The sequence below is a fragment of the Melanotaenia boesemani genome, chromosome 13, assembly GCF_017639745.1.
Source record: "Melanotaenia boesemani isolate fMelBoe1 chromosome 13, fMelBoe1.pri, whole genome shotgun sequence".
NCBI classification, from domain to species: domain Eukaryota; kingdom Metazoa; phylum Chordata; class Actinopteri; order Atheriniformes; family Melanotaeniidae; genus Melanotaenia; species Melanotaenia boesemani.
Window position 1 is genome coordinate 23236587 of NC_055694.1, and position 24827 is coordinate 23261413.

A 24827-nucleotide genomic window follows, 5' to 3' on the forward strand; every position below is an offset into this window, starting at 1 on the left:
TGTCTGTTGGCCTGGAGGACTTGGGCTTGAAGGTCACATAAAGATTTGCTGGAATGATGATTTAACCCAGACTTGAGGGACAGCAGATGAAAAAGACATTTTAGTTTTGACTCACAGTTACAAAAACAAAATCTCTGAGCATCACATGTGCACTTGTTCTGTTAGTCTTTACCATCAAAACACACATGCACGAAGCCCAATATGCTAATGTATTGCTAATTTCCTTCAACGTTCCTTTTTTCTTATCTTTTCTTTTTTTATGCACCTGTTAATCCAGTAGTCAGAATACAATCATGGACAGTGTGTGATTCCAGCCTCCACAATCCATCAAACTCCAGCAATGTTTCAATAGAAAGCTGGTGATGTAACAGTAATATGTAACATGTGATTTCAGAGCAATATATTTAGATTATGCTTCCTAGCCTGAATATGAAAAAGCAGTGGAGGAGGATTCACCAAGCTTGACTTTTCTCTTTTCTCTGTTCCAGTTTAAGCCGCACTATATTCAGTAAATCTACTTCCAACTTATTCTGCAGCTTCTTACAAATGCCACTGTCAGGAGACTTTGTATTAGTCCCTGACAGACTCACCAAATTAAACACACTTCAGGCTTGAGAACTACAGCCTGAAAAACATAACCAGGGCTTTTTATTTTATCAAAACATCACTGGCATTTGAGTTATTTTATTTATATTAGTCAAGAATAAGTAGCACGATGCAAATAATTTAAAATGACTGATTTTCAACAAAAAGGGTTTCTAAAAAAGTATTAACATGCACATTTGAATTGAAGATTAGTCTGATTTCCTGGCACTTTTAATTTAAATCTTGCACTGATATATATATATATATATATATATATATATAAAAATAATCTGCAACATAATCCTGATTGAAATGCTTGAGCAAAGAGTTAAAGTGGTTAATAACCAACAGCCACTATCACAACGTGTTCTGGCCTTAGAAGATGAAAGTTGCTCTGTGCATGACAATGTCTGCCAACATGTCAGACTGGTGACGTGAAGTGGTCCCACTGTGGTTTGGACTTTCATATGATCACCGGGTTTATCACATGCTGTTGTTCACACTTTCCTTTTCTGTGAATTCAGCACTGAATGACGTTTCTTCTGTCTTAAACATTTGTAAAAGTAACACAGATATGGCTGAAATAAAAAAGAATAAAGATCTATTGTTGAGTTTATCACACATCTCCAGGCAAAATGTTATTAATTTAAAACAATTAAAAAAAAAAAAAAAAAAAAACTGAGGATATTGAATATTTTAGTCACTTTGCAACAGTGGGATAATTTACCATCTGTATTAAATAGTAAAAGAGACATTATCATGGTGAGTATGTTCTAGGTGCCAGGTGGCAGTGTTTCTGCATTTCAGCTTTACTCTTCCCCAAATTAGCCAACAATTTCCTGTTCTCATTGCTTTCCTGTGGTTTAAGTAGACATTTTTGTCTGCCATTTTGGAACCTAAACACGACCCATTTCCACCATGAAGGAAGAACAGTTAGCTAGCTAGCTGCTTATTCAGGCCTAATGTATCATAGTACGCCCATGAATAATGTTCCACTGTTAGGGGTGTGGTTACTTTTTCTTACTTTATATACACAATCTCTGTGTCACAGTTTTATGATTTAGGATTTTCCCTAAAATCAAACTCCACAATTTTGTAAAAAGCAGTCCTTGATTTTTAAAGATGCTTCAAGCAGCTACTGTCTAACAAACAAAACTGATTTCAGTATAAATCTCTGAATAAGCTTCACATGCTCAACCTTGAAGTTAGTTTTATGTCCCTCAGTGACAGTGCAACTCTGGATCTGTCCAAACGGATCTTATTTAAATGCCAGATTTGTCATTGTTCAAAACATCTCTGCACTCTTAGCTCTGACTCACTCCACCAAAACAAACAAAAAAAAAGAGCATGAATTACCTCAGGCCTGCTCAACAGTTACAACTCCACCGTGAGGAAAATCATATCATGACCTCAATCCTAATCGTCATCTTCCTGATAGCTTACTGACAGAACTGTGTACTGAGCAAGCTATATTCCTTGTATATTTACTCCCTCAATTCAACTGTTATAGGAGAGGGATTAGATGTGTGATTGACCTTTTTAAGTAACATTTCTTTATTTCTTTTGAACTAAAAAGAGATTTCAGTATCCCTCAGTCAGATTTCTTTAGATACCTACCTAAGTATATATATATATATATATATATATACACACACACACACTGTCCGGGTGCATGTGTAAAATATGCTTATGTCACTATAACTTTCATTTACAACAGATCAAATAAGCATGTCTAAATATAACATCTCACTGAACTCTGTGTGACAGTTTTTTAAAATCTGTTTCAAACACTGTTTTGCATCATCAAAGAGGAAACTGACGACATCCTAAAGGCTTGCAACATGTCAAGCATCATGGAAACGGCAAGCGAGCCTGGTGCCTGATGATCCTGCCCCTCCTCCAGAAAAGATCAAACTGGTTTGGTGCAACGTAGTCCATTATGCCCAGCACTTCTGCAAACCCTTTGCCAGTGGGACACAGATAAGGAAAGAAACAAAGGACAAGACACAGTTTATGTGAATGAGGCCAACTTTAAAGGCCTCTCTGAAGCCTAAAAAAAGAACCTTCACAGAGCCTCATCACAAGAAGTCAAGCTTAATAAAAAAAAGTGCCAAAACAGTTTGAAATACATTGAAGTTACACATCAGAAACACTTTTAACAAAGCTTAAATCTGACCTAAAATGCCTCTTTAATTGTACATAAGTAATTATTATGAGCATACAATAGCCTAATGCTGGATTATCTGACTTTTTGAACTAATGCACCATGCTACACCTAATAAAACAAAACCATTATTTCAGACTAGAGCTAATCAGATATTGCACCTAATTATTGTCTCTGCACCATTTCTCTGGCCCACTTCTTGTGTCATCATCACACTGTGATCACTTGTGCAAAGTAGGTCTTAATTAGAACTTGTTGGGACTTTGCAGAAGTGAGGCCTCAGCAGATGGGTCCCCCACCTGAGGGAGGTGAAAAAGGCATGCCCTCCACATACCCCTTCTTATTGTGTCCCCAGGCTGCCATCAGTAGAAATTTTTATCAGTGTGGTCTCAACAGCCCTGACACTGAGTAGACATCATTTTCCAGCCAACACTGTCATTGTGAGGAGTATTGTTTGAAGGTGACTTCACCTCTGCTGAATAAGCTGAGTGCAGTGGCAGACACTATCTGCCAGGCAGGATTAAGAAAACTTTTTACTTTTTTTTTTTTCTTGTAGTTCTTTTTTCTTTAAACTATCAGTGTTTTTTGTTTTTCTGTTCCGGAAAAGGTGCTGCAATTCAAGCCTTGTGTTTGCAGTTTCAAAGTACAAAAAGTAACCATTTATTCAGGGAGGCACGGGCAATTGATGGAGTATTTACAGGCTGAATTGTGGTATCCATGTCTCTCCCATTCACTTCTAAAAACAGCAGCTGGAAGAAAAAAAAAGACTCACTGGGGAAAAGGTTTACCAGCTACAGGTCACAAGTTTCAGGCTAAAGTGGGTGTTTTTTTTTTCTCCTGGGTCCAAATGAGCACAGCAAAAGGTTAAAATGAGACTTTGTGAGCACATACTAGAGGACTGCATCTCAAAACCACTCTTTTTTTCTACTGACTTGACTTTCTTTTTACTGTAAGATTTTGCCTGTTGGAGTTTTGCTCTCAGAAGGCAACAAATTTCAAATGTAGCTGTAACTGCAAAATCTATATGTATGAACATCATGTTTTCCCTCAGCTTGCTAAAAGCTACATGTAGTCTGAGGTGGAGTTAGGTTTAGCCGCCCCCCTTGCAAGAACAATTTTCTGAAAAGACAGTTTATTATATCTGAGTGGACCTTGGACATCAGTCCCTTATCACAGGGAGCTGTGGCTGAGGTGGAAAAAGTTAAATCAATCAGACCCATTTCTTTTTATCTGTGAGTTGTTGCTGTTGGTTTTAGAGCCTCCATGTGAGACAGTACAGTCTCTCTTAAAAGAGAAGGTGATTTTTACCCACTCATAAACTTCCACACCGAAGACACGTGCCTTATCTGCCAGTCAAGCAGAAAATCAACTATTTCTATTCACCATATGAGCAATCTCTTCTACCCTAATTATTATTAGAATTTAAAAGTAGATGGTCTGAACATGACTGTTAATTTACTATTTTGGCCTTCAATAAATTTCTAAAACAATGCCAACTATCTGCTGAAATATACTGAAACTGTCCGGGTGCATGGCATGGAAGGAAGGAACGAAGTGTGGACCCATACGCAGGCTTACAAGGCAGAAGGGTCCAGGAACAAAGGTTTAATAACAAAAAACTAAACTAAAATACACAGATAAAAGATAGCAAGGAGAAAAGCAAATCAAGGGGTATATATATGCACTGATGGGCTGACAAGGATCAGGTGACATGAATGAGCAAATCAAACCAGGTGTACTAATGAAAAGAAAGCATAAAGGAAAAAACACACAAGGGAAAAAAAACTACAAAATGAGACAAGGAAAACAAAACTAAACATGACAAGACTATAAAAATCTAAACCAAAAAACACAGATTATGACAGAAACAAACATTTTAAACAAAAAAAAGAAGCTTTAAAATGTTTTAAATCTGTTTAAAATTTACATGTGCTGTTGATTGCTGTTACCACTACAAAGACTGGGATACAAAGTCTGTAACATTTTCTTCCTTTAACAAAAGGGAGACTTCCTTGCCTGCAACATTTGAAGAAAACCCATTTAAAGATCAAACTATAAGGAATCTTCTTATTCTTTGATTTGCTCTTTGTTCTGCAGCTGAAGAGTTCATAACCACTTTGAGATACTTAAGCTTCTAGGCTTAACCAAGCACTTGAACTGAGTTAAAGAGGCTGTACAGTGAGTTTTACCACATGAAGACTCAGCCATGTTCACACTGATGATTAAATAGGATTTAGAAGCAGATAAAAAAAAAGAGTTTATCAAACAGATTAAATATACCAGTTACCACCATGACGGTCTTAGATTCTCAGAATAATAGAGATTTAAGGTATATTAAGCAAGTTGCTATGCAAGATCTGCAATGGCTTCTTAAAAAAAGAGCTGCTTGTTTGAATAATACCATGTCTTGTTTACACAAGACAAACTAAATCTATAAATGATGGTAATATTAAGTGTTATATATGTAGAATCAGAGTGGAGGCATGGAGTCTGACAGTTTTGTGTTTGCTCGTGTTGTCATGAATAACACTGTCTTAAGTAGCCTGGTATTTAATTAATCTCTTATAACAACATATCATGACTAACTTTATTAGATGAGAGCTAAAACTCACCACACACAGCTGCAGTAAACACAGTGACCTCTAAGTCGATCATAAATGGACTCTATGCACATCAACAAGTCATAAACTTTACCACTCTTTTTCATCTTCAAATATAGTTAGAAAGTTTTTTAATACTTGATTATATTAACAACATGTCTCATAATAAAGCTGAAACAAGCTTTGAAACAAAGTGGTCACTACTTTTGAAAATTTATCTTCTTGACATGTTCCATTTTTGGACATTTAAGTTTTGTTCATCAGTAGCCAAACAAACTGTCTATAATAATAAGTAAGTCCTTTAAGGGGCAACACCCTCCAACTCTAGTGAAGTCATATTCAGCAAACATTAGCATTACTAATACCAAGTCAGTATATTTCTCTGACTACATTTTTCTGACTCACTACTTTTAAACAGTGTTCTAGTGGTCAGTGTAAGTTGTAAGTTGGTGCTACATCTCAATTACACACACAGAAACAATGCAATCATGAGATTTGAGGCCATAACTTACACTGCATAAACAGAACTTTTTGTCTCTCTTCCAGGGTTGCAAGACAGAGCCATTTATTGCTAAGTGCAGACTATGCTAATGCATATAAGCCCTGAAGCTGAATGTCCAGCCTCGTCTGACAAATTAATTGTCTTTATACCGCATAAATTAAAAATAAATGTAGAATATAAGAATAAAACAAGATGAAATGATCAGCTGTGGCTGGTGTTTCTGTGGCATAACTAAGGCCAAATTGCTGAACTCCACTGTCACACAATGAATGAGGTCCACTGACACCGGAATGATTGACAGGTACCCATCAAGCCTGTTAGTGAGGGTATGGATGACAAACGGTGTTGTGGCATCAAGATGAAGTTGTCTTTGTGGGGCAGATAAACATAAGAAGAAGAAAACAGAGGAAGAAAGGAAGTCATGATAAAGGTAAGACTTTCCCATGATGTAGAACAGGGGTAGGGGTAACGCTGAGTTCATGTATGTATTAATCTACCTTATTTTCAGCTGATTTAGGTTTGGCCCACTTTATTTAATTATCTATTACTATTTTGAGGTATAAGAAGTTGTGTTGCTATGGAAACTTGAGTTGTGTTCCCTGTTTTCAAAATTTAAATTTAACATAAAAACACTTTAGTTTTTGACATAAAGAGGATTGTTGATTTCCGTCTATTATGATTTTTTACTGGTTATCTTGCTTGAGTGGCTCAACTTAAGACATTTAATTTTAATGAGATGTTTTTGTGACTGTTGCCTGTTCAGTTGTGAAGTGTAATAGACAGTAGCATGTTCATGGATCATTGAAGGGATTAGGAATCGCTCCACTCTAGTTTGGCAAACTCAGGACCCCAAACAGCATCTTGTACATGCCCCCAGGTAGCTCAAAAACTCCCTGTTGCAAGAAAATATATCTTTTTTTTCTTCTTTTTTCACACAAGGCGGTGAGGACGTACGAATATCTATGCAACACATCATGTAAGGTATACAAAGTCACAGATCTATGAGTCCTTAAACACACCCAAAACAAAAAGAGATTTTTTTTTTCGTGAAGTATGAAATGTTGTTACTGGAACAAACTTTGTTCCTCTTCTGTCCACCTCAAGAAAATGAAGAAATTTCTGTTTTTGTGGAGTATGCACAGGCCTTAAGGATGACACAGTGCTGTAATACTCAACAACCAGTGGTCCGGACATTTTTCTCAGCAAAAGTTATACTTTCTTAAATTTCCAACACAAGCTGTTCAAGCAAAGAAAAAACAATAGACACTGAATTCAATTTACTAATACAAACTCAAAGTTAATGAGAACTAAAGCCATTGATGCCATTATCCCACATTTCAGTAGGAAAGAAAACATAAAGTTGAAGTTTCTCACGTTGTCAATGTCCTCTAAATCTGAAATGCTGTAATGTAAGTATAAGTTGTATAAGAGATTTTTCTTTGATGTTTTCTCCTCAATCAGATACCTTTCCAGCTGGAAACACTCATTGTGGTATTCAGAGCCTCTTTGTATTAGACGTTATTTATAGCCAAGTGTTCTAAAAAGCATGGCACTGTTATGGCTTTCCCCAAGAGCCTTCAGGGGATTTGTGGATTACGTTTTCTTTTTAAGTCAAGCACTTTGAGACCACGATTATGGCTCCAGTAGCCATGTAGCTAGCTTGAACACCTTTTAAGATTATGGACCGAGAATACACAAAAGACAGTAGGATGCTGGTGAGATTTCATTCACCATGTTTCCACTCATTCCACTTTCTCCGAATTTACCAGCCCAGAGCATGGCACGTCCACACTGGGGAGGAAATTCTTAAAATAGAGTTGCAAGGACATGGAGTATGCATTTGCATTACCCAAAGACAGTGACAGAGATGGAGAAAGAAAAGAGAGAACAGCGGAGGATATGTGTTGAAGTCTCACCCCTCTGGGGGGTAAAAACTCTAACATGCAGGCCAAAGAACAAGGACACTTGTGAGACATATAGAAGAGCAGATTAAACCCCGGTGGCAAAACAAGCAGCATTTGAATGCTTCACCAGACTATAACAGCAGCATGATACGGTATTTTCTAGCCATCTTTAATTTTTGTATAAGCCTGCACTCAAAAGAGCTGAAATACTAAAATCTTAATAAAATTATTGTTTGTTTACATCTATCTATCTATCTATCCATCCATCCATCCATCCATCCATCCATCCATCCATCCATCCATCTATCAGCTTTGCTTCTATCAACTGAAAACTTTGTGAGCTTTAAAAAGTTCATGTGCATGCAAATTAGCTTTTAAAAGGGAGAGAAATAGCAACTTTCTTTAGCTATTTTATAAAAAAATAAAATAAAAAAAACAACTGATATATGTAAATAGTCCCACATAATGTCATGTTCATATTAATCTGAGCTTTCTGGCTATAGCTCTGTTATTACTGATAAAGCCCCACTGCTATTAAAATGTTGAATGTGGGTAATTTAGAAATCTTGATTAGTGTAAATGGAAATGCCTCTTTATATTCATAATAATCTATTTTCCACTTTCATCCACTTCTAAAAATGTAAATTTACTTTTGAAGGTTACAGTGTTTCAATCAAACATTTCATGGGCTTTTTATTGTAAATAATACAAGCCATTTAAATGATGAAGTAGCTTTTAGACTATTACATCACATAGTTTGTGGAATCTAACCACCAAAAGAAAAACAAGCGAGACATTTACATGTATGTTCAATTTGGATGCAGAAATAATGTTTCCTTCCTGTCTGATCCATCCAAACTCCTAATGGGTTTTTGAAATTGGGATGTTTCTGCTTTAAGTAAAGCAGAGAGGTTTTCTGATGTAACGTGATGTCATTGCTGAACCTTTGGAATAATTTCCATCTTGAAGGGAGCTTTCTATTTGTACTTAAAAGTAAAACATGTCCTCCTTCTGCTCTACAGAGCAATGTTTGGTTGGCTTAGACTGATGACTTAATCATGCTTAAATCCTTTCACACATATGCAAACACAAAAAAAGAAGATATTTCATTAACAAGGAGGATCCGTGTTATATTAATGTAATTTTAAAGCTACAAGTCCAAGTGTTTCCCGTTGAAAATATAAATTCACATGTTCAGGAAATACCTCTGGCCGCTCTTGGTTTGGTGAGAACGTTTTCTCTCCTTCGACTGCAGGGCATCATGAGAATGAGGGCATGATAACAGTCCTTCTTTGCCCTTCTCAGTTCATTTAATTCCACCGTGTAGCTTTAAAAGACTCTGACCCAGAATAATCACTGTTTCCAACCGGGGTCAGCAGATATGGCCTGTAGAGCTGGTCTCAAATAGGGAAGGTCTAAACAACTGAATTTATCAATTGCTCTCGCTGTAAAACCGTCACCATCAAAATAACTAAACAGCTAATAACACAACCACTCTCAATATTTATTTATTTATTAATGTTGGAGTCCAATTTCTCTGGTTTAATTTAATATTTTATAATGTTTCGTTCAATCAGGTTTCCCCCTCTGAATGTTTAGTGTTTAATCCTTATCTTAAAAGCAGAAAACAAGCACAGTTCATGCTCAAAGCATCACTTCTTTGGAGGTTTGCAACACTGTCAAGAATATCTATGGTCTGTTACCTTTGTATTTTGTGTGTACTGCATCTTTGGCAACAGCAGACCCAGTCAAAGTTTTCTTTCTTTCTTTCCTTCTTTATTTTAAAAGCTACATTCAATTCTGTATAATTGTTCTGTTGTTCCCTGCAAAAGTTAAACACATTATGATTTAATGTTAATTTGAACTGAAACATTATGGTTTGTTAAAATACATTTTAATACTCTGAAGTGAACCAGAACCTTACTTGATTTGCTAAGGTTTTTATCTATGAAGCATTCTGGTTTGTCTTATTAAATTATGTATAGACTACAGCTTGTATCTGCTCTGGAGAGTTGTTTCCAATTGCACACTCTTTGAGCATACATCCTGGTTGTTAGCAGCTGGATGTCATCTATGTGGGGTGTTCAAATGCTACTTCTTGCCCAGATGCATGCAACGTGACACAGCACAGCAGGGGGCCTTGTGTCACCGCTGCTCCTTCACATCGGTTCTGAGTGCTAAGGCCTTTTATCGACTGCTGTCTACAAGCGGAAGACCAAAGCAAGAAATCTTTCATAACACAATGACAAAGGAAAAGAGGCGCGATTACCATTAAACATTAGCCAGTTTAATGTAAAATTATGCACATTTTTAAATAAAATTTTGAAATCACTGCCAATGGCATAAAGCACTCCCCATCATTACAGGAAACTAACTGCAGCTTTCACAGCCTAAGCGATGCATTTAAGGGCTGCGCCTTAGTGCCTGTGATAGAAACATCTTTTGCAGTTTGTTTTCAAAACCACTGACTTGTGAAAAGGCAAAAAGACAACAACAACTTCACACCCGGTTTTATAAAAGCATGGATTTAAAAAAAAACAGAAACAAGGGAAAAAACTGTCCAAAAAAGTATCAGAGGTAAAATAAAAAAATGATAAAATATTTCCAGTTGAAATTAAACATAAACACAATGCAGAGATTTACAAGTTTGCTGAAACATTGTGTATCTGGGCAACCATATGCACACTAATATGATCCCATGAGAACACAAGATCTAGGGGGCGAAATGTAATTAAGACTGTGAATCATAAATCTGCTCCAAAAGATTGTTATTTTGTCTTTTGGCAATCACATAGCCCTGGAGCAGCTGTTAGTGTATTTCATTAAACTGATATTCTTGTTGCATTGACCACAGTTTTGTCCTTCCTCTGCTAATGTGTACAGACTCTATGCCCTGCTTGTGGACAAGTTATGGCTCTACTCTATGGTAACACGTACAAAAATTACTTTATGCCATTACTGCTGAACACTATGATCACTATGCAATGGTAGTGTTACAGTAATGAGTCAGACACATTGTGACAAAATCATGTTGCACTGAAACCATCAGTTTTAATTCTGAGAGAATTCACCGATCGAGGGACAAGAACCAGTAGGAGCCAAAGAGGAGGCGTAACTATCTGCTCAATCAAAGTTTTCAGCCAAACAACCATCATGTCAAGGTAATTAAGTTCTGTTTCTGCTTATTACTGAAAGAATAAAAGAAATTTATATAACCTGTTAAACTCATTCATCACATTTAGCATATGTTTTTAGCTTGTCCATGATCATTCACTTAAATAGCTGCTTGCCAGTCAGCGTGCTCAGTGTGCTCAGTGTGTACGACAGGCAAAGTGGTAATAATGTCCGTTGCTTATAAAAGCGTGCAGTATAGTCATATTTATATTTCTGATCTGTGAGAGCGTCTGACACACACAACCAAGGAAAAGAATGCCACAAAGAGCCAAAAATCACCACTCAGGACTGGGTTATGAGCTGTTTTAGTCTCTGTTCTGATTTTGTTTCACATGAACTTCTTTTAGCAAATTTCCTGAAAGTGCTCTGGGACCCCCTCGTGATGGTTTTAACCTCCAGCTGAAGGACCGTGCTGCTGTATGGATAAAATGTAAGGGGATAAGCTTGAAAATCTTAACTGTTCTCATTGTTTAACACTAATAACTGCCTTAACAGGGAAATCATGCAAACACTGACTCCCATCACTGTCAATCATCTGACCCAAGAGTACTGAATAATAACTACATTATTTTTCCTGGTTATGTTTTAGACCAGTTGTCAAACTTGAACTACACTTTGATTTCAGCTGCACACACACAAAGTTTTGTTTGTGTACACTGGATGTAAAGCTGTTACAGGACCATAATGGCAGCTATGTTATCAAAACTGGTAAAAACTGGAGAATGTTCTGTTTTGAGCTCTCAGTGAGTGCCAGTATATTTACAATGCACATCATTATTCAATAAACCCGCTAAAGGGTTGTCTTCTACTTTCGGAACATTGATATTAAGAAACAGATTAATCTAAATCGAGATCCAGTTTGCCGGCAGCCCTTGAATATAACTAAAGCATCTCTCCTCTGAGTACATAGAAATGCATTTCTTTACAGTTCAGCTGAAGTTTTCACCACTTCAGAATAAATTTATAAATGTGCTCATAGCTAAATGGCTAGCTGCCTGATTTGTATAATTAATTCTCATCTTCGAGCTTTTAACATCCATAAGATATCTGGAGCAGAGATGAACTAAGAGCTGGGCAGTTAGTAACTGCTGGTGTGTACTTAAAGGTATCTAATGATGACATGCAACAGAGGTAAAGCAGCATTTGTGATAACGAGCACACATTTTTAAATGTTTATTTCTCTTTGCTATTGTTGCTGAATGCAGGGTGTCATGTGTGCTGCAGCGTGACATAGAAGAGATGCCTCATTAGACACAGACTCAGACAGAGAGATCATTCTTCTGGACTGCAAATAGCCAAAATGTCCTATAGATGAATGGTTTAAATTAGAAACAAAGTGACATTTATGTAACAATAACAACCATATTTCCTTATTTCCTCCTGTGCCGACAGCAGAACTACTACAGTCCAGTCTTTAAAAATGTGCTTCAGGCACATTTTGGTAAAAGGTTTCATTACAGGACCTTAGCAATGACATTTCAAGACATGCAAGAAAGATTTTTTTTTTTTTTTTTTTTTTTGGAAAACATATATAATAATAGTTCTAACTTCAGATGCATACTGTGAATACACTGGCTTTTGAATAAAGTGCTTATTTTAGGATATTTACATTTTTTTTCCTAAAGAGGTACAATTCAGAGTGCAGCCTGCAAAGTCTTTAATAAGTAATTTAAATTTAGAAAATTCAAGTATATGTTCAGAAAAACTCTCAATAACTCTTCAATACTACCCTAACTTAGTAGACTTTCTCTCACTCTCACATAAAACAAATGAAGTCCTCCAACAACGTTACCAGGACAATGACGTGACCACATAAAGAGCTTTCACGTTAAAAGGATGGTTAAATAACCAGCTGTGTTATTGATCATACACCTATCACCTGTAACCATTTGATGCTTCAAAATGATGCAGCTGTAGACATCTGACATCTATTCAGAATGTAGAAAATTAAATGCGATTATCAGATTTTGTGCAGTAGTGCAAACACTTTAAGGTAGGTGTGAGTATATGTGGGAGCTTTGGTTATTTTTAGAAACACTTTTACTCAAATATTAAAAAAAAAAAAACATGACCATTCTGCTGGCTTAAGAAACCAGTTGCTTAGGTGTTTTTTTCACCAATGACACTATTTTCTGCTGACTGGGGACAGCAAAACAATGAAACAATGAGTGAAACAGAATACCTGCATTATTTGAAACTTTTATTACATCTTATTCTCCTGGGAAACAGACTCCTAGGATGTACAACATTATCCAAGCTTTGCTCTGTGAGTGGAAGTAGTGAGTTATTCAATTCCATGTTCGCCCAGTGTCCTAATGGTTTTGAAGGATGACATTAAAAGTTTAATTGAGGATAAATACTGTTGAATTTGAAGATAATTTGCTCCAATATTCTCCAAGTAACATTCACTGCATACTAAAAACAACATGAAGTAATGCATTAGGGCAATTACCTTTTCCTAAAATCAAGTTTACGTGAATCTGAAACACACAATGATTAAAAATGTGCCCCAGTGTGAATTACAGATCGATAGTTGCATGAGGTGCTTTGTCAAGAGCTCAATCTTAAAATTGTTGTTAAATTTGCCTCCCCTGGATCAAAAGCCACACTATTTCTAATGGTGTGATAAATTATTCTATTTAAACAATAGCCAGAAGCACTTACACAGTCTGTCTTACTTTATCCGAAGAGGCTACTGGCATTTTAAATTTACCCACGTTTCAATCAGTGCTCAAACTCTGAAGAAAAATTGGCAACACTTGTACGCACTCAAAAGTTGCAAGGATTTTTTTCTTTTTGTTTTAATTAATTTTTTTTGTTTAATCATAAACAGAGCAGCAAACATCTGACGATAATGGAATTTATTCTGGGACGCTGAAAAATGTTCTGCTTCTACGCATTAATCAAAACCGACCAGACACATCAGACTTCCAGCCCAGAGTGCTGCATGTCTTTCTTAAAAGGCAAAACTAAAATAAACTGAAAGTATGTCCTCTTTCACTTGGAAATAAAAAATCCCCACAAGGAAATTAATCGTGCGTAACAGTTTAAAAGAAACACCCAACTGTCATTTGAAAAAGTATACGGCCATTAAAAAAGCTGCGCGTCTCATAGAAATGTCTGAACTGACTTTCCAGTTCAATAAACTCGTACTCGACACGATAAAAAAACTAATTGAAAATGTCAGAAGGTGTGCAAAATGCTGAAAGAAATTGTGATGAATGGTAACTACTTATTGGAAATTTATGAGGTAAAATGCCACATGGATTGTCTCATTATTCCATTTAAAACTCACTTTAACTAAGCCCACAATTTGAGACATGACACAGTCTGTTTTGACACTGAAGGAAACCTTCAACACATTGTTGAAGTTATTCATCACATTTTATAAAAAAAAAAGAGAAAGAAAATCACTGAAGGAAATGAAAGCACAGTTATCTGTAGGCCTTCAGTTTTTATATAATAATAAGGTAACACGTCTAAAAGAAACACTGACAGTCAGCATATGGTACGTCTGTTTTAACACAAGCAGAGGAGTCCTCCAGACACTTTGCTTAACCATAATTTCACACAGTCTAAGACTGTGGCAGCAGCACTAAATGAAAATGATAAAATAAATAAATAAAAATGCTGTATTGTTATATTAATCTGCTCTTAGTCATTCTTCATTTTATTCATTTGTTGGGAATTCCTCCTCACCCTATACTATTGTGCAGAGCACTTTTCCACAGACAAGGACCCAACAGATTTTTTCTTTTTAATATAGTCTTTGACAAAAGAGCAAAGAAATGGCAGATTAAAGAACATCTTGATCCTCGTGTCAGAGCACATCATTTCTCGTGTTCCTATTTTTCAGAGCCACATTTTGCTTTAGCAGCTTCTCAAAGTGTCAATATTGCATCGCACGGATACACAAATACCATCACACATGCTTTTCTGCTTTTGTCCCTGAAGAGATGAATCTTCAATATTGAGGATATTCCTGTTCAAGAAGATGTCCAGTGTAAATAAGCACTTGTAGGGGAGTCATGCAACCATGTACAATAACAGCTACATAGAATTTTGTTGAATGCTTGTGGTACTATGAAGTGTTAAACTGAAAGCAACTCATTTATTTTCAACTGTATTTTAGTAGTTAGTGCTATTTATGTATAGTTAGAAAGAAAAAAGAACACATACATCCACACGTTCAGTCTCTGTTCTATATCATTTTCCAGTGCCTTCCATGCTTTATGACCAATATTTCACAGCTGAGGAGCTTCATCCTCCATCAACTTAAAGGAAGAGCTGCAATGCCTCTTTTTATATTTTCAGCCTGTTGAATATGTATTCATGCCTTTATGGGAAGTGAGGAGAGATGTGTGCTCATGCTTTCAGACTAAGGCATTATTAAATATAACCCAGCATGACTGCACACACAAGTACAACAAACATGGGGCAAGCTCAATTACAAAAATACACAGAGACCTGATCGCATGCTGTGACCATCCTGGTTTTTTTCTGATTTGGTGATTCTGTTAGGTAAATCCTAGAAACCAGAGCCTTTTAAGCTCTTTTTCATGTATTAATAGCAGAAGTTTTCAGGACAATGTGTAGACAATTTGATCAAAACTTTTTCCCACATAAGGTGCCCAATCTACAGGAATGTAACAGGTAAATATGTGTCACTATGTGAATAAGAACAAAACAAAGTGTAAATGTAAGCAACTGTGGAATTTAAAACAATGCACGTGGTCAAGTTGCCTCTATAGGAGTCCTGTCTGAATGGCATTTGCTTTAGTTCAAATACAGCTTAGAAAGAAATACAGACTGAAAAAAAAAACTAGCAAAATATTAGCACACACATTCTCTGTACCGCTTAGTCCATTGAGGGTCGTGGGTAAGCTGGAGCCTATCCCAGCATTAACAGGCAAGAGGCATGGTACACCCTGGACAGGTCACCAGTCCATTGCAGGGCCAACATAGATAGGGACAAACAACAACCATTCATACTCACTCCTAGGGAGAATTTAGAGTGACCAATAAACCTAACATGCATGTCTTTGGATGGCGGGAGGAATTACCCGGAGAGAACCCATGCATACACAGGGAAAACATGCAACAGCCACACAGAAAGATTCAAACCTCCCCCAGCCAAGACTCAAACCAGCGACCTTCTTGCTGTGAGGCTACGGCGCTAACCACCATGCAGCCCTGTTTTTTATAAATGTGTGAGGAAAGTGTTGATGCTCCTCACAGACACAGCTCTATATGATTCACAGGTATATCACCGAACACTGCGTACATCAAACATGGCCATTTAGCCACATTCAGCAGTATGTATCTTCTATTATTCGACTATCGTTTGGGGATTTATCAAGAGAATATTTCCGCTCTCTCACACAACATCTCCGGACATTTACAGGAATGCAGTGCGTGTGTAAAAACAGCATAAATTAAATATCCCTGTTATTAAATGACTTTGAAGAGCACTAAAACTGGCCAAGTGTTCACTGTTCCTCATTGACCTCCCACACTTATTAATAACATCCAAGTATTCAGCTATAAATTTTGCCACAGGATATTCTTTTTTTTAACGATGATCCAGCTCTTATTATTGCTACAAGAGACAAATACTGTCCTCAGGACACAGACAAATTGTAGTATCATGTTGTTTCTTCAAGATCTAAAAGCAGCATGGTTTACTCAAAATGTTTCATCTTCAATAATACTTCATCCTTGCAAATAAACAAATGGACTAAACAAGTCAGGAACATCAGCATGGATATGCTAGGTATTATCTTCGTGAATACACATCATATGCTATGACATTTTACTTTGGGGGTTATTGATGTGACGCGGTATGATGGTTATTTCATATTTGATTTTTAAGATAAACATTAGTTCCTCATATTTTTCAGACCTAAACAAAATGTCATTTGAAACCATCTCTACTAATTGGTTTGGTCTTTTTATATGTTTTTTTTCTTGTGTTTGCTTTGATAATTATCATCTGCATACAGCTATGCAGCTATTAAACCTCCTGACTGAGGTGTAGGAGTTAAGCCTCCCTCAGTAAACATCCAGTATTAAGCAGATAAACACCACAGTGGCCTTCCACAGTGTTCCAGAGATTTATGGATTGCTTCTGTGCAGCAGTCCACTGGGACACAAATATTGTATGAAATCTCCCAGATATCCCAGTAGTGGGCAACATTTAAACACATGTGTGTATGAACACACACACACACACACACTACATCTACACCTTTAAGGCCGAGCTGCAGTTGTTTCTACTATGGCTGCAGTGTAAGAAACATTTCTTCAAGAGGAAAACAAAATGAAAAAAAAGTCTGTGTGCATGTGTGTAGTTAGAGGGGGTTCACGGTGCAACAACCTTGGCTGTTGCATCATCCCATTAATTACTCCCACTGCACAATGTCCTCCAGTGCGGTGTACATGACCCACATGCTCAGAAAGATGAGCAGGGTTGTAAAGAAATAGGGTGAAAAATTAAAAACAGAAAAAAAAAGAAAAAGACATCTCTCCAATCATAACAACCCCTTGCTGTCAGAATATTTACTGTGCCTTATGCTGGGTCCCATACCATTACCACTGAGGAGATCAAACAAAATAAATGATTTATTAAGAAGTATTTAACAATGTTGTGAGATGCTCCCACGCCGCCCCAGTTAGTGTCAAGCACCATGATGGATAAATCTGATCCTTTGTAGAGTCAGTATTGATCTGGCAAAAGCTCACTACATGAATCAAGTATGAGCTTCATGCTGTTACTGTAGTTCCTTTTTAAGATGGATGCGCTTCACTGCAACAAGAAGCAAGTCCTTCACATGCTGCCCAGACTGGATAAGATGGTAGTTAAAGCCAAGCTTGACAGTTGCTGGAACTATGATAGAAAGTTTTATGTGAAACTCCTGTTAAATTTGCAGAAAATTGGGACATTTAGATGATCTAATATTATGGATGATCTTAATATGACTGATTATCTTCTTTCAGAGAAATCAAACCATTCTGCCATTAAAGAAATGGATAATGATGATGTGCAAAATCTCTGTTCACATGAGTCGATACAGGACGACACTCCCTGCATGCAGCATGAATGCAAGAGGTACAACTTTTACTATGCTCAGCATAGTAAAAGTTGTACCAGAAACCAGCATAGTTTTGTACCAGAAACCAGCATAGTATGCTGGTTTCTGTTTTCACCTGTAACATTGCATTACATTTACCATTCTGGAGGTTATGCTCCCTTATGTCTTGAATAAGTTTAAAGATACATGAGCGTTTTCTTGGAACCTCAGTGTACGAATGAAAGTCCTTAAAACAAATCAAAAGAGCCCATTCTGGCAACTTGCAGGGTGGGACATGTCAGCTGTCCATCAAGCACATTTTTTATCCCCTTCAACAACAAACTGTTACCTGTTTCCTGATTCAGTCACGTTGCAGAGTTGAGTGTTTGTAGAGGGTGAGCAGTGGCAGCCAGGTTAAGGCAGAACCTGGCCCTACTCATAGCCTGGCAGATGTTAAATGAGGCAAAGATGTTGAGTCGCATGTAAGCTATTTTAAAGCTTGAAAGGGGTTCATAATTTTTCTTTTTTTAAAAAAAAAGCCCTACATGGCATTTGCAAAGATATGTCTTTAGGAGGAATTATCTTCATGGGGACTTTAATGCTGTAGTGGTTGCAAATGCAGTAATTAGCTCCGGACTTTGATTAGGGCTGCACATTTGAAAGTAGAGATAGAGACACTGTGGAATACTGTAAAATGACATGATTCGTGGCTTTTGTCATGTTGTAAACATCTCCTGATGTTTTTGCCATTGTCTTTGCTAATAATAAAAAATCTTTAAAAAATTAACATTAAAAAATTATTTGAATTGTTCACTGTTATTACAGCCTGCTGCAAAAATCTGCTAAAGGCTTCACAGCACTATGGGGGCTTTTGCCATGGCTAGGACCCTTGGACTATAGGCACATTTGACAAGTCAAAGTGAGAAAAGACAAGTACACTTGGTAATTTAAGGAAATAAAACAAAAGTTAGATACTCTAAGACCAACCACCATGACTGAAACAGCACTTACTAACAAGACTCCACTGAACTATGTAATATTTCTTTTTACAGCAGGGATGTCCAGTTCCGGTCCTCAAGGGCCACCATCATACCAGTTTCATGTTTCTTCCTTCGCTCGGGCAGAACTTGACAACAAGCATTTAGTCTTGTATCTCTTCCCTTTTGCCCAGGTGAAGAAAATAAATCAATCAGAGCAGAAACAGGATGCAGAGATCTGTAAGTTGAGCCTGACTTTGTATACAGAACTAGTCAGATAATCAAATAAGTTCAAGTAGGAGAGAAAAAAGATACACAAAACTATACATTTTTTATGGCTGTTGGCCAAATCACCAGCTTGTAGTTTATAGCACTGGCCCATTATACTGCAAAGACAATTTCTTGAGTTTTCCAAGTAATAAAAGAAAGGCAATATAAATATATAACGCATGCCACCGGTTCTTCTCTGCTTTGGTCACAGAGTATAACTTTGAGCATTTTACTGTTATTAGTTTTCCCAGCGGCTATATGGACAAAACTCAGGACCTTTCATTTCAAGCATCCAATATGCAGTTTTCTGTGATAGTGGGGAAGCGAGCCACTGTGGCAGTTCTGATCCAGGTCTGCCGAACCACTTGGTGACACGTCATTTATGATTCACTTGTCTTTAAAAAAATGCTGCAAGTTTTCTCATCTCTCTATTTTTTAAGAATGGTCAGACGACCAGCATTCATGTCTGTTTAGTCTCTTCCAGAATTACACAGGGACAACCTGTCCTGGTCCTTCTGGATTTAACAGACTATTGAGCACAGTGTTAACAACACACACGCAGACACACTCACACAGACACACGCCTCCAGAGGAAAAGCTCTCAGAGAAGCAACACAGCCTATTTCACTGCAAATTAGGTTAATCACGCTCCAGAGAGGCCCAGTTAATAACCCTCATAGAAGCTATTAAGATGGCACCTAAATCATAGAAATATCTGAATATCTGATGTCCCCTAAACACAGCGATGCCATGTTCAGCCCTGGAGCTTTAGCAAAAGCTAGCTCTGAGCATGATGGCTGGTCACACCACTGTCAGCTCTGGACTGCTGATGTTGCGCAATAACTTCTCTGTGGCAAAACACATCATCTGTTTTATCAAACCAGATGAGAGTATAATCAGAAACAAACATGTCTCTTTGATGCAGTGTTAAACAGATTACTCAACACATGATCACCAAGAATATTGATATGAATACATATTATCTGAGCTCTCTTGCTCATATCTCATTACAACTACTTTATCTCACTGCAATTTTGCTACATATTCTGTATGTAGAACCAGTATTTCAAGCTAATTCAATAAATAAATAAACACCAGAAGAATCATTCACTTGCACAGAACAATCTTCTTCTAGGTAAAACCTTGTGAAATACAGTTAGTCTGCCAGAGATGTAGCAGCAGCAGCAAACTGAAGGCTGATAGCATCTCCCGTGTCTCAGTGGGACAAGAGTTCACCACAGGGATCAGAAAACTGTGTGACGTCCATGAAAGATTGAACATGGAGATGTAGAGATGAATCCTGGCCATTTAACCCTCAAGACTCTCTGGTTCGAGCTTTTCAGAAAAGTTCTGAATTTACCTTATAACATATTTTTCCATTTGTTTCCCATTAAATAGCTTCAAGGCTGCAGTGTTTCAATACACACTATGCAAATTAAAAAATAGTTTTCAATGTTCCAGTGTTTCAACAACTAACTTACTTAAATGCTGTAAGAAAAAAAAATAAAAGTACTTAAACTGTAAGTTGATATCAGTCAGTCAAAGCCAAAATCTGGACCAAGAGTTTAGGTCATTTATTGTGAAAATGTGCCATGTGTTCAACACAGAACGCACTTCACTAAGAAGCCAAAACAGTATGGTTCCTGGGTAATAAATACAGAGGCGTTACTTATACTATAAAATATGTTTCAATTTCCACATATTATAACAATATTCTAGTAATTAATGTAATAAATTCTGTAATGTGTTTAAATGTTACAGATTTGAAATTCATATTCATGGCATTAGCCTACGTAATGAAAAAACTTCTATCTTCATTTGGACTCAGTTTTAAATGGCTAAAATCAAGATTACAAATTTTCACTGTAGCAGTATTACTCTGTTCTAGTCCAAGTCTATAAAGGCCATAATGATGATAATAAAGCATTATCACCCAGCTCTATTTTACAGGCTGTCTTAATGACACTGTCTGAGCAGAATTCACGATGAGTAACATTTAGGATCTGCAAAAGCTCCGGTTTTCTGTTATGTCTTCATTTATCCATCAGTGATTTTCTCCTGCTTTGCTAAAGTCAGTGTTGTTGCAACTACACCCACATATCTGCTTTCTGTGGGCGGTTTGTTCTTCGTCTGTTCCAACAGGTACAGTAGATTTATCTGCACATGCTCACAGTTCATTTTTCCCTCTTCATAATCCACATACAGAGAAATGCTCTTCCCCCTACAGATACTGGAGAGTAAGACTATACCCTACGGAGGAGTCACCATTGAGATTTAGTATGACTGAGTGATAACTCATGACAGTAATGATTCAAGATTTCAGCCTGTGATGGGAAACAATCAAAGAAAATTGTGCATTACAACTAATAACAAGCTGCTTCCATCAATAACAGCAGTCGCTGTTCTCCAGCATCCCATTTTGACATCATGTCAGGAAGTGACAAGGATATTCTTGAAGATGGAAATTGGTTTTGCTGGGCCTCAGACTCATATACCCAGAGATATGAGATCTAAAAGCATTTCATTTCATCATCCTGCGCAACCGTTCTGTCTACGTCTTGTTCTGCCATTACCCTCTGAGGTCAGCCTAAGATGTACAGTATGTGTCATGCATAATCAATGTACGGCTGCAAATGGGCAGGAATTAGAGATACTGGCAGGAATGAGATCCAGCAGGTGGCAAGAGAATCTAACTCTCGGCAGGTTTGTTCTTATTTGATAGCACGCCGTTACATCTACACCTCATGAAGGCAAATTATTATGCTGAATTTTAGCTTTTGTTTGGAGACTTCCTAGCAAAGCTGAAGTCAGTTACCTGCTCTCCATACTGCTTTAGCTTAGAGAGACAACATCAAAACTAATGCAAACATCCAATTACTTCAGAATTCTATCAGAATGGCAGTTCAGTCAGGTCAAGCTTCCCTCGTTGCCCCAACAGTCCCCATGTCATGCTCTCCTCTATTTCCTCAAGATAAACTCAGATCAGCAGGCTGCAGCAGCCACTACTTTCACATATTTAGGATAAGAAGCCAAAAAAGAAGAGAAAAAAAAGCTACTCTTGTAAAGCACCAGTTTCTAGAATTTTAATGTTGTTATAATCCAACAAGAAAAAAATCATCTGAACTGTACTTTTTGTTTTTTCTAACAACAGTTTCACCTTGTAATTACCTTTTAATTCCTTGTTGCGTTTGTTTTCACATGTGGGGAGGAGCTGACAGACCTAACCTTGAGGCTGTGCACGCGCGTGTGTTTGAAGCACGCGCGTCTGTCTGACGGCTTTGCGCCGTACTGCTGGCGACCCCTAGCGCTCAAGATGTGAAATTAGCCGTCATATTTCTCAAGAAAATTTCCCAAACATTGCCTTTCTACACACAGCTTTCGCTGTTTATTATTATCAACACTAAAACACAAAACTGTTGATTTATGTCAAATATTTTCCTGTAAACTCTTCTAATTTTGCGGATTTTTCTTCCCTCAGATATTTTAATGACATTTAATCCGATCATCAATTCCAGCAGACTCTTATAAGTTGTCGTGGCGTAGGTTTAAAAACTGAGACATGTCGTCGAGGATCGATGTCAAATGTGAAACAAAAGAAAACAATATCTTCATGTTTCAGTTCGCCCAAGCATTTGCCATCAATATCTATCCCCGGCTAATTATTTGAAATTAAAGCTTACCTGCGCGCAACACTCCGTTTTATCCACATTTTTCTCGACTGCCGAATCCGACTCAGTCCTCCAGGTATCCTCCCATTTGGTTGGGTTTCCACCAAAGTCGACTAATTCTGATTTTAAAAAGCACTCAAGTTACGGACCTTGCTCCAGCTGTCAATGTAAACATCGTTTAAGCCTTATCCTTCATCGTTGCGCACATCAGATTCCTACAAGAAACGCTGCAAAAAATCCCACTAAAATATATCAGAACAGCCAGTTTTCTCAGAAGTTGTCCATCAGTTGTTTTATTGACGACACTCTTCCTCGTTATCAGTGAAGGCTGGGGGGCACGCGGACAGGTGAACAGGGGGGTAAGCCAGAGGAGATGCCCTCAAACTTTGCCTTCACGCAAATCGTTCATTTCCATCCCCTGGCTGGAGAGGCAAAGATGTAAGATGCGGAGAGGAAAAACAAGAGCATGTAGTTGGCATCCTCGTCGCTGACATGACAGCGAATCGTCTACATTTGGGAGAGGCAAAACGTCAAAAAAAAGAAAGGAAAGAAAGAAAGAAAACTGAGAGCGGACGATAAGGAGGGTCTCTGAAGCACGGATGATCCAAGTCACCAATGGCAGGGGGTCCTCGTATCTACTTACATCTCTGGAGATGTGAATGGTTGCAGAGGTGTGGGGGGAAAGTTTAAAAAAAATAAGTGGAATTCAAAAAAGGGGGAGATGGACGCGGTGAGGGACAATCCTGGAGGATGAGGGTTGTTTCAGAGGAGTTAGAGAAAGGGGAGGATGAACGCTTGTCATTAGAGAGGAGAGGAGGATGGTCCGTCTCCTCCTGCTGCTCCTCTTCTCTCAGACTGACGAACGACCTGCCTGCTGAGCCCCACGCTGCCGTGACGTCATTTTAAAGCCAAATATGTCATGTGCCGGAGTGTCTCACTTCATATGGGTGCTCACTCATAACTGTCAGACTTGGTATGTGAAGGCACAGCACAGCACGGGGCTGGCAGAGGTGCAGCCGACACTGAGTGACCACATCAGGTAGAGTTTTCGAGCTGCAGAAAACAATGGAGATTTATTTGCTAAACACACAGCATCAGGATAAACTGGGAACTATTTTTTTTTCCCCAAGCTGTGTTTAGTTCTTAAGTGAGCTGACAAGCCCTGTTAATACTCTTACTAAAAACTGAAAAGACCTCAAAATGAAATCTGTCTGGTGTCTGCACAATGTCACGGCTGACCAAACCCCAGAGGAACAAAGCCTCTCCTCTGCTAAACAGAAGGAACTTAGAGACTGAATGTCAATCACGCCTGGTTATGCATTTGCAGTGACAATTTACTGTGATGGTACAGGGACCGTAGCAGACATAACCCTGCCAGGTCAACGTGGGGTCACTGCTGTAAGTTCAATAAATTTGTCTTGTCCACCTGCAAAATAGACCTTTTCATCATTAACTGCTGCTGCCACTGTGGGAAAGCGCAACACCTGTAACTTGTGACTTTTGATATCTGAATGTCCTCAGCTTTGTTTTGCTATGTGTTAAATGTGAACATAAATAGGGATGTCAATAAACTTAATGTTTGCATTAAAAGGTTTCATTATTAAATGAACTTATGTCACATAAAATCAGAGCATTGCATGCCCTCATTTTTGTAGAAGCAGCAAAATAGGTTACTGGGTCCAAATTATCATGTTTTTCTAATTTTAAATGATTTTTTAATGTTAGCAGATTGAGAAAAAGGCACTTTGATGTCTTCTGTTGTAGTGATGTGGAAAAGAAGAAACATTATTCCACCAGAAAATCCTCCTAGTTCAGTTTGTTTGAAATGTTAGCCAAGGCCGTCAGGTGGTTTTCCTCAAAGAATCATCTGGAAAGTAATAAAACCATGTAAAGAAAACGAATGCTTTTTGAAA

The 24827-nt window shown here is 37.7% G+C and overlaps 1 protein-coding gene across 1 annotated transcript in view; it reads right to left on the minus strand.

The window, feature by feature from the left end:
• ajap1 (adherens junctions associated protein 1) overlaps positions 1-23993 on the minus strand; it is a 51565-nt gene extending 27572 nt beyond the window's left edge. The window contains exon 1 of the mRNA XM_042004959.1: positions 22927-23993. Within this exon, the coding sequence (XP_041860893.1) occupies positions 22927-22955 (29 nt within the window). The 5' untranslated portion in view covers positions 22956-23993. The remainder of the gene's footprint in view (positions 1-22926) is intronic.
• Positions 23994-24827: the final 834 nt, after the last annotated feature.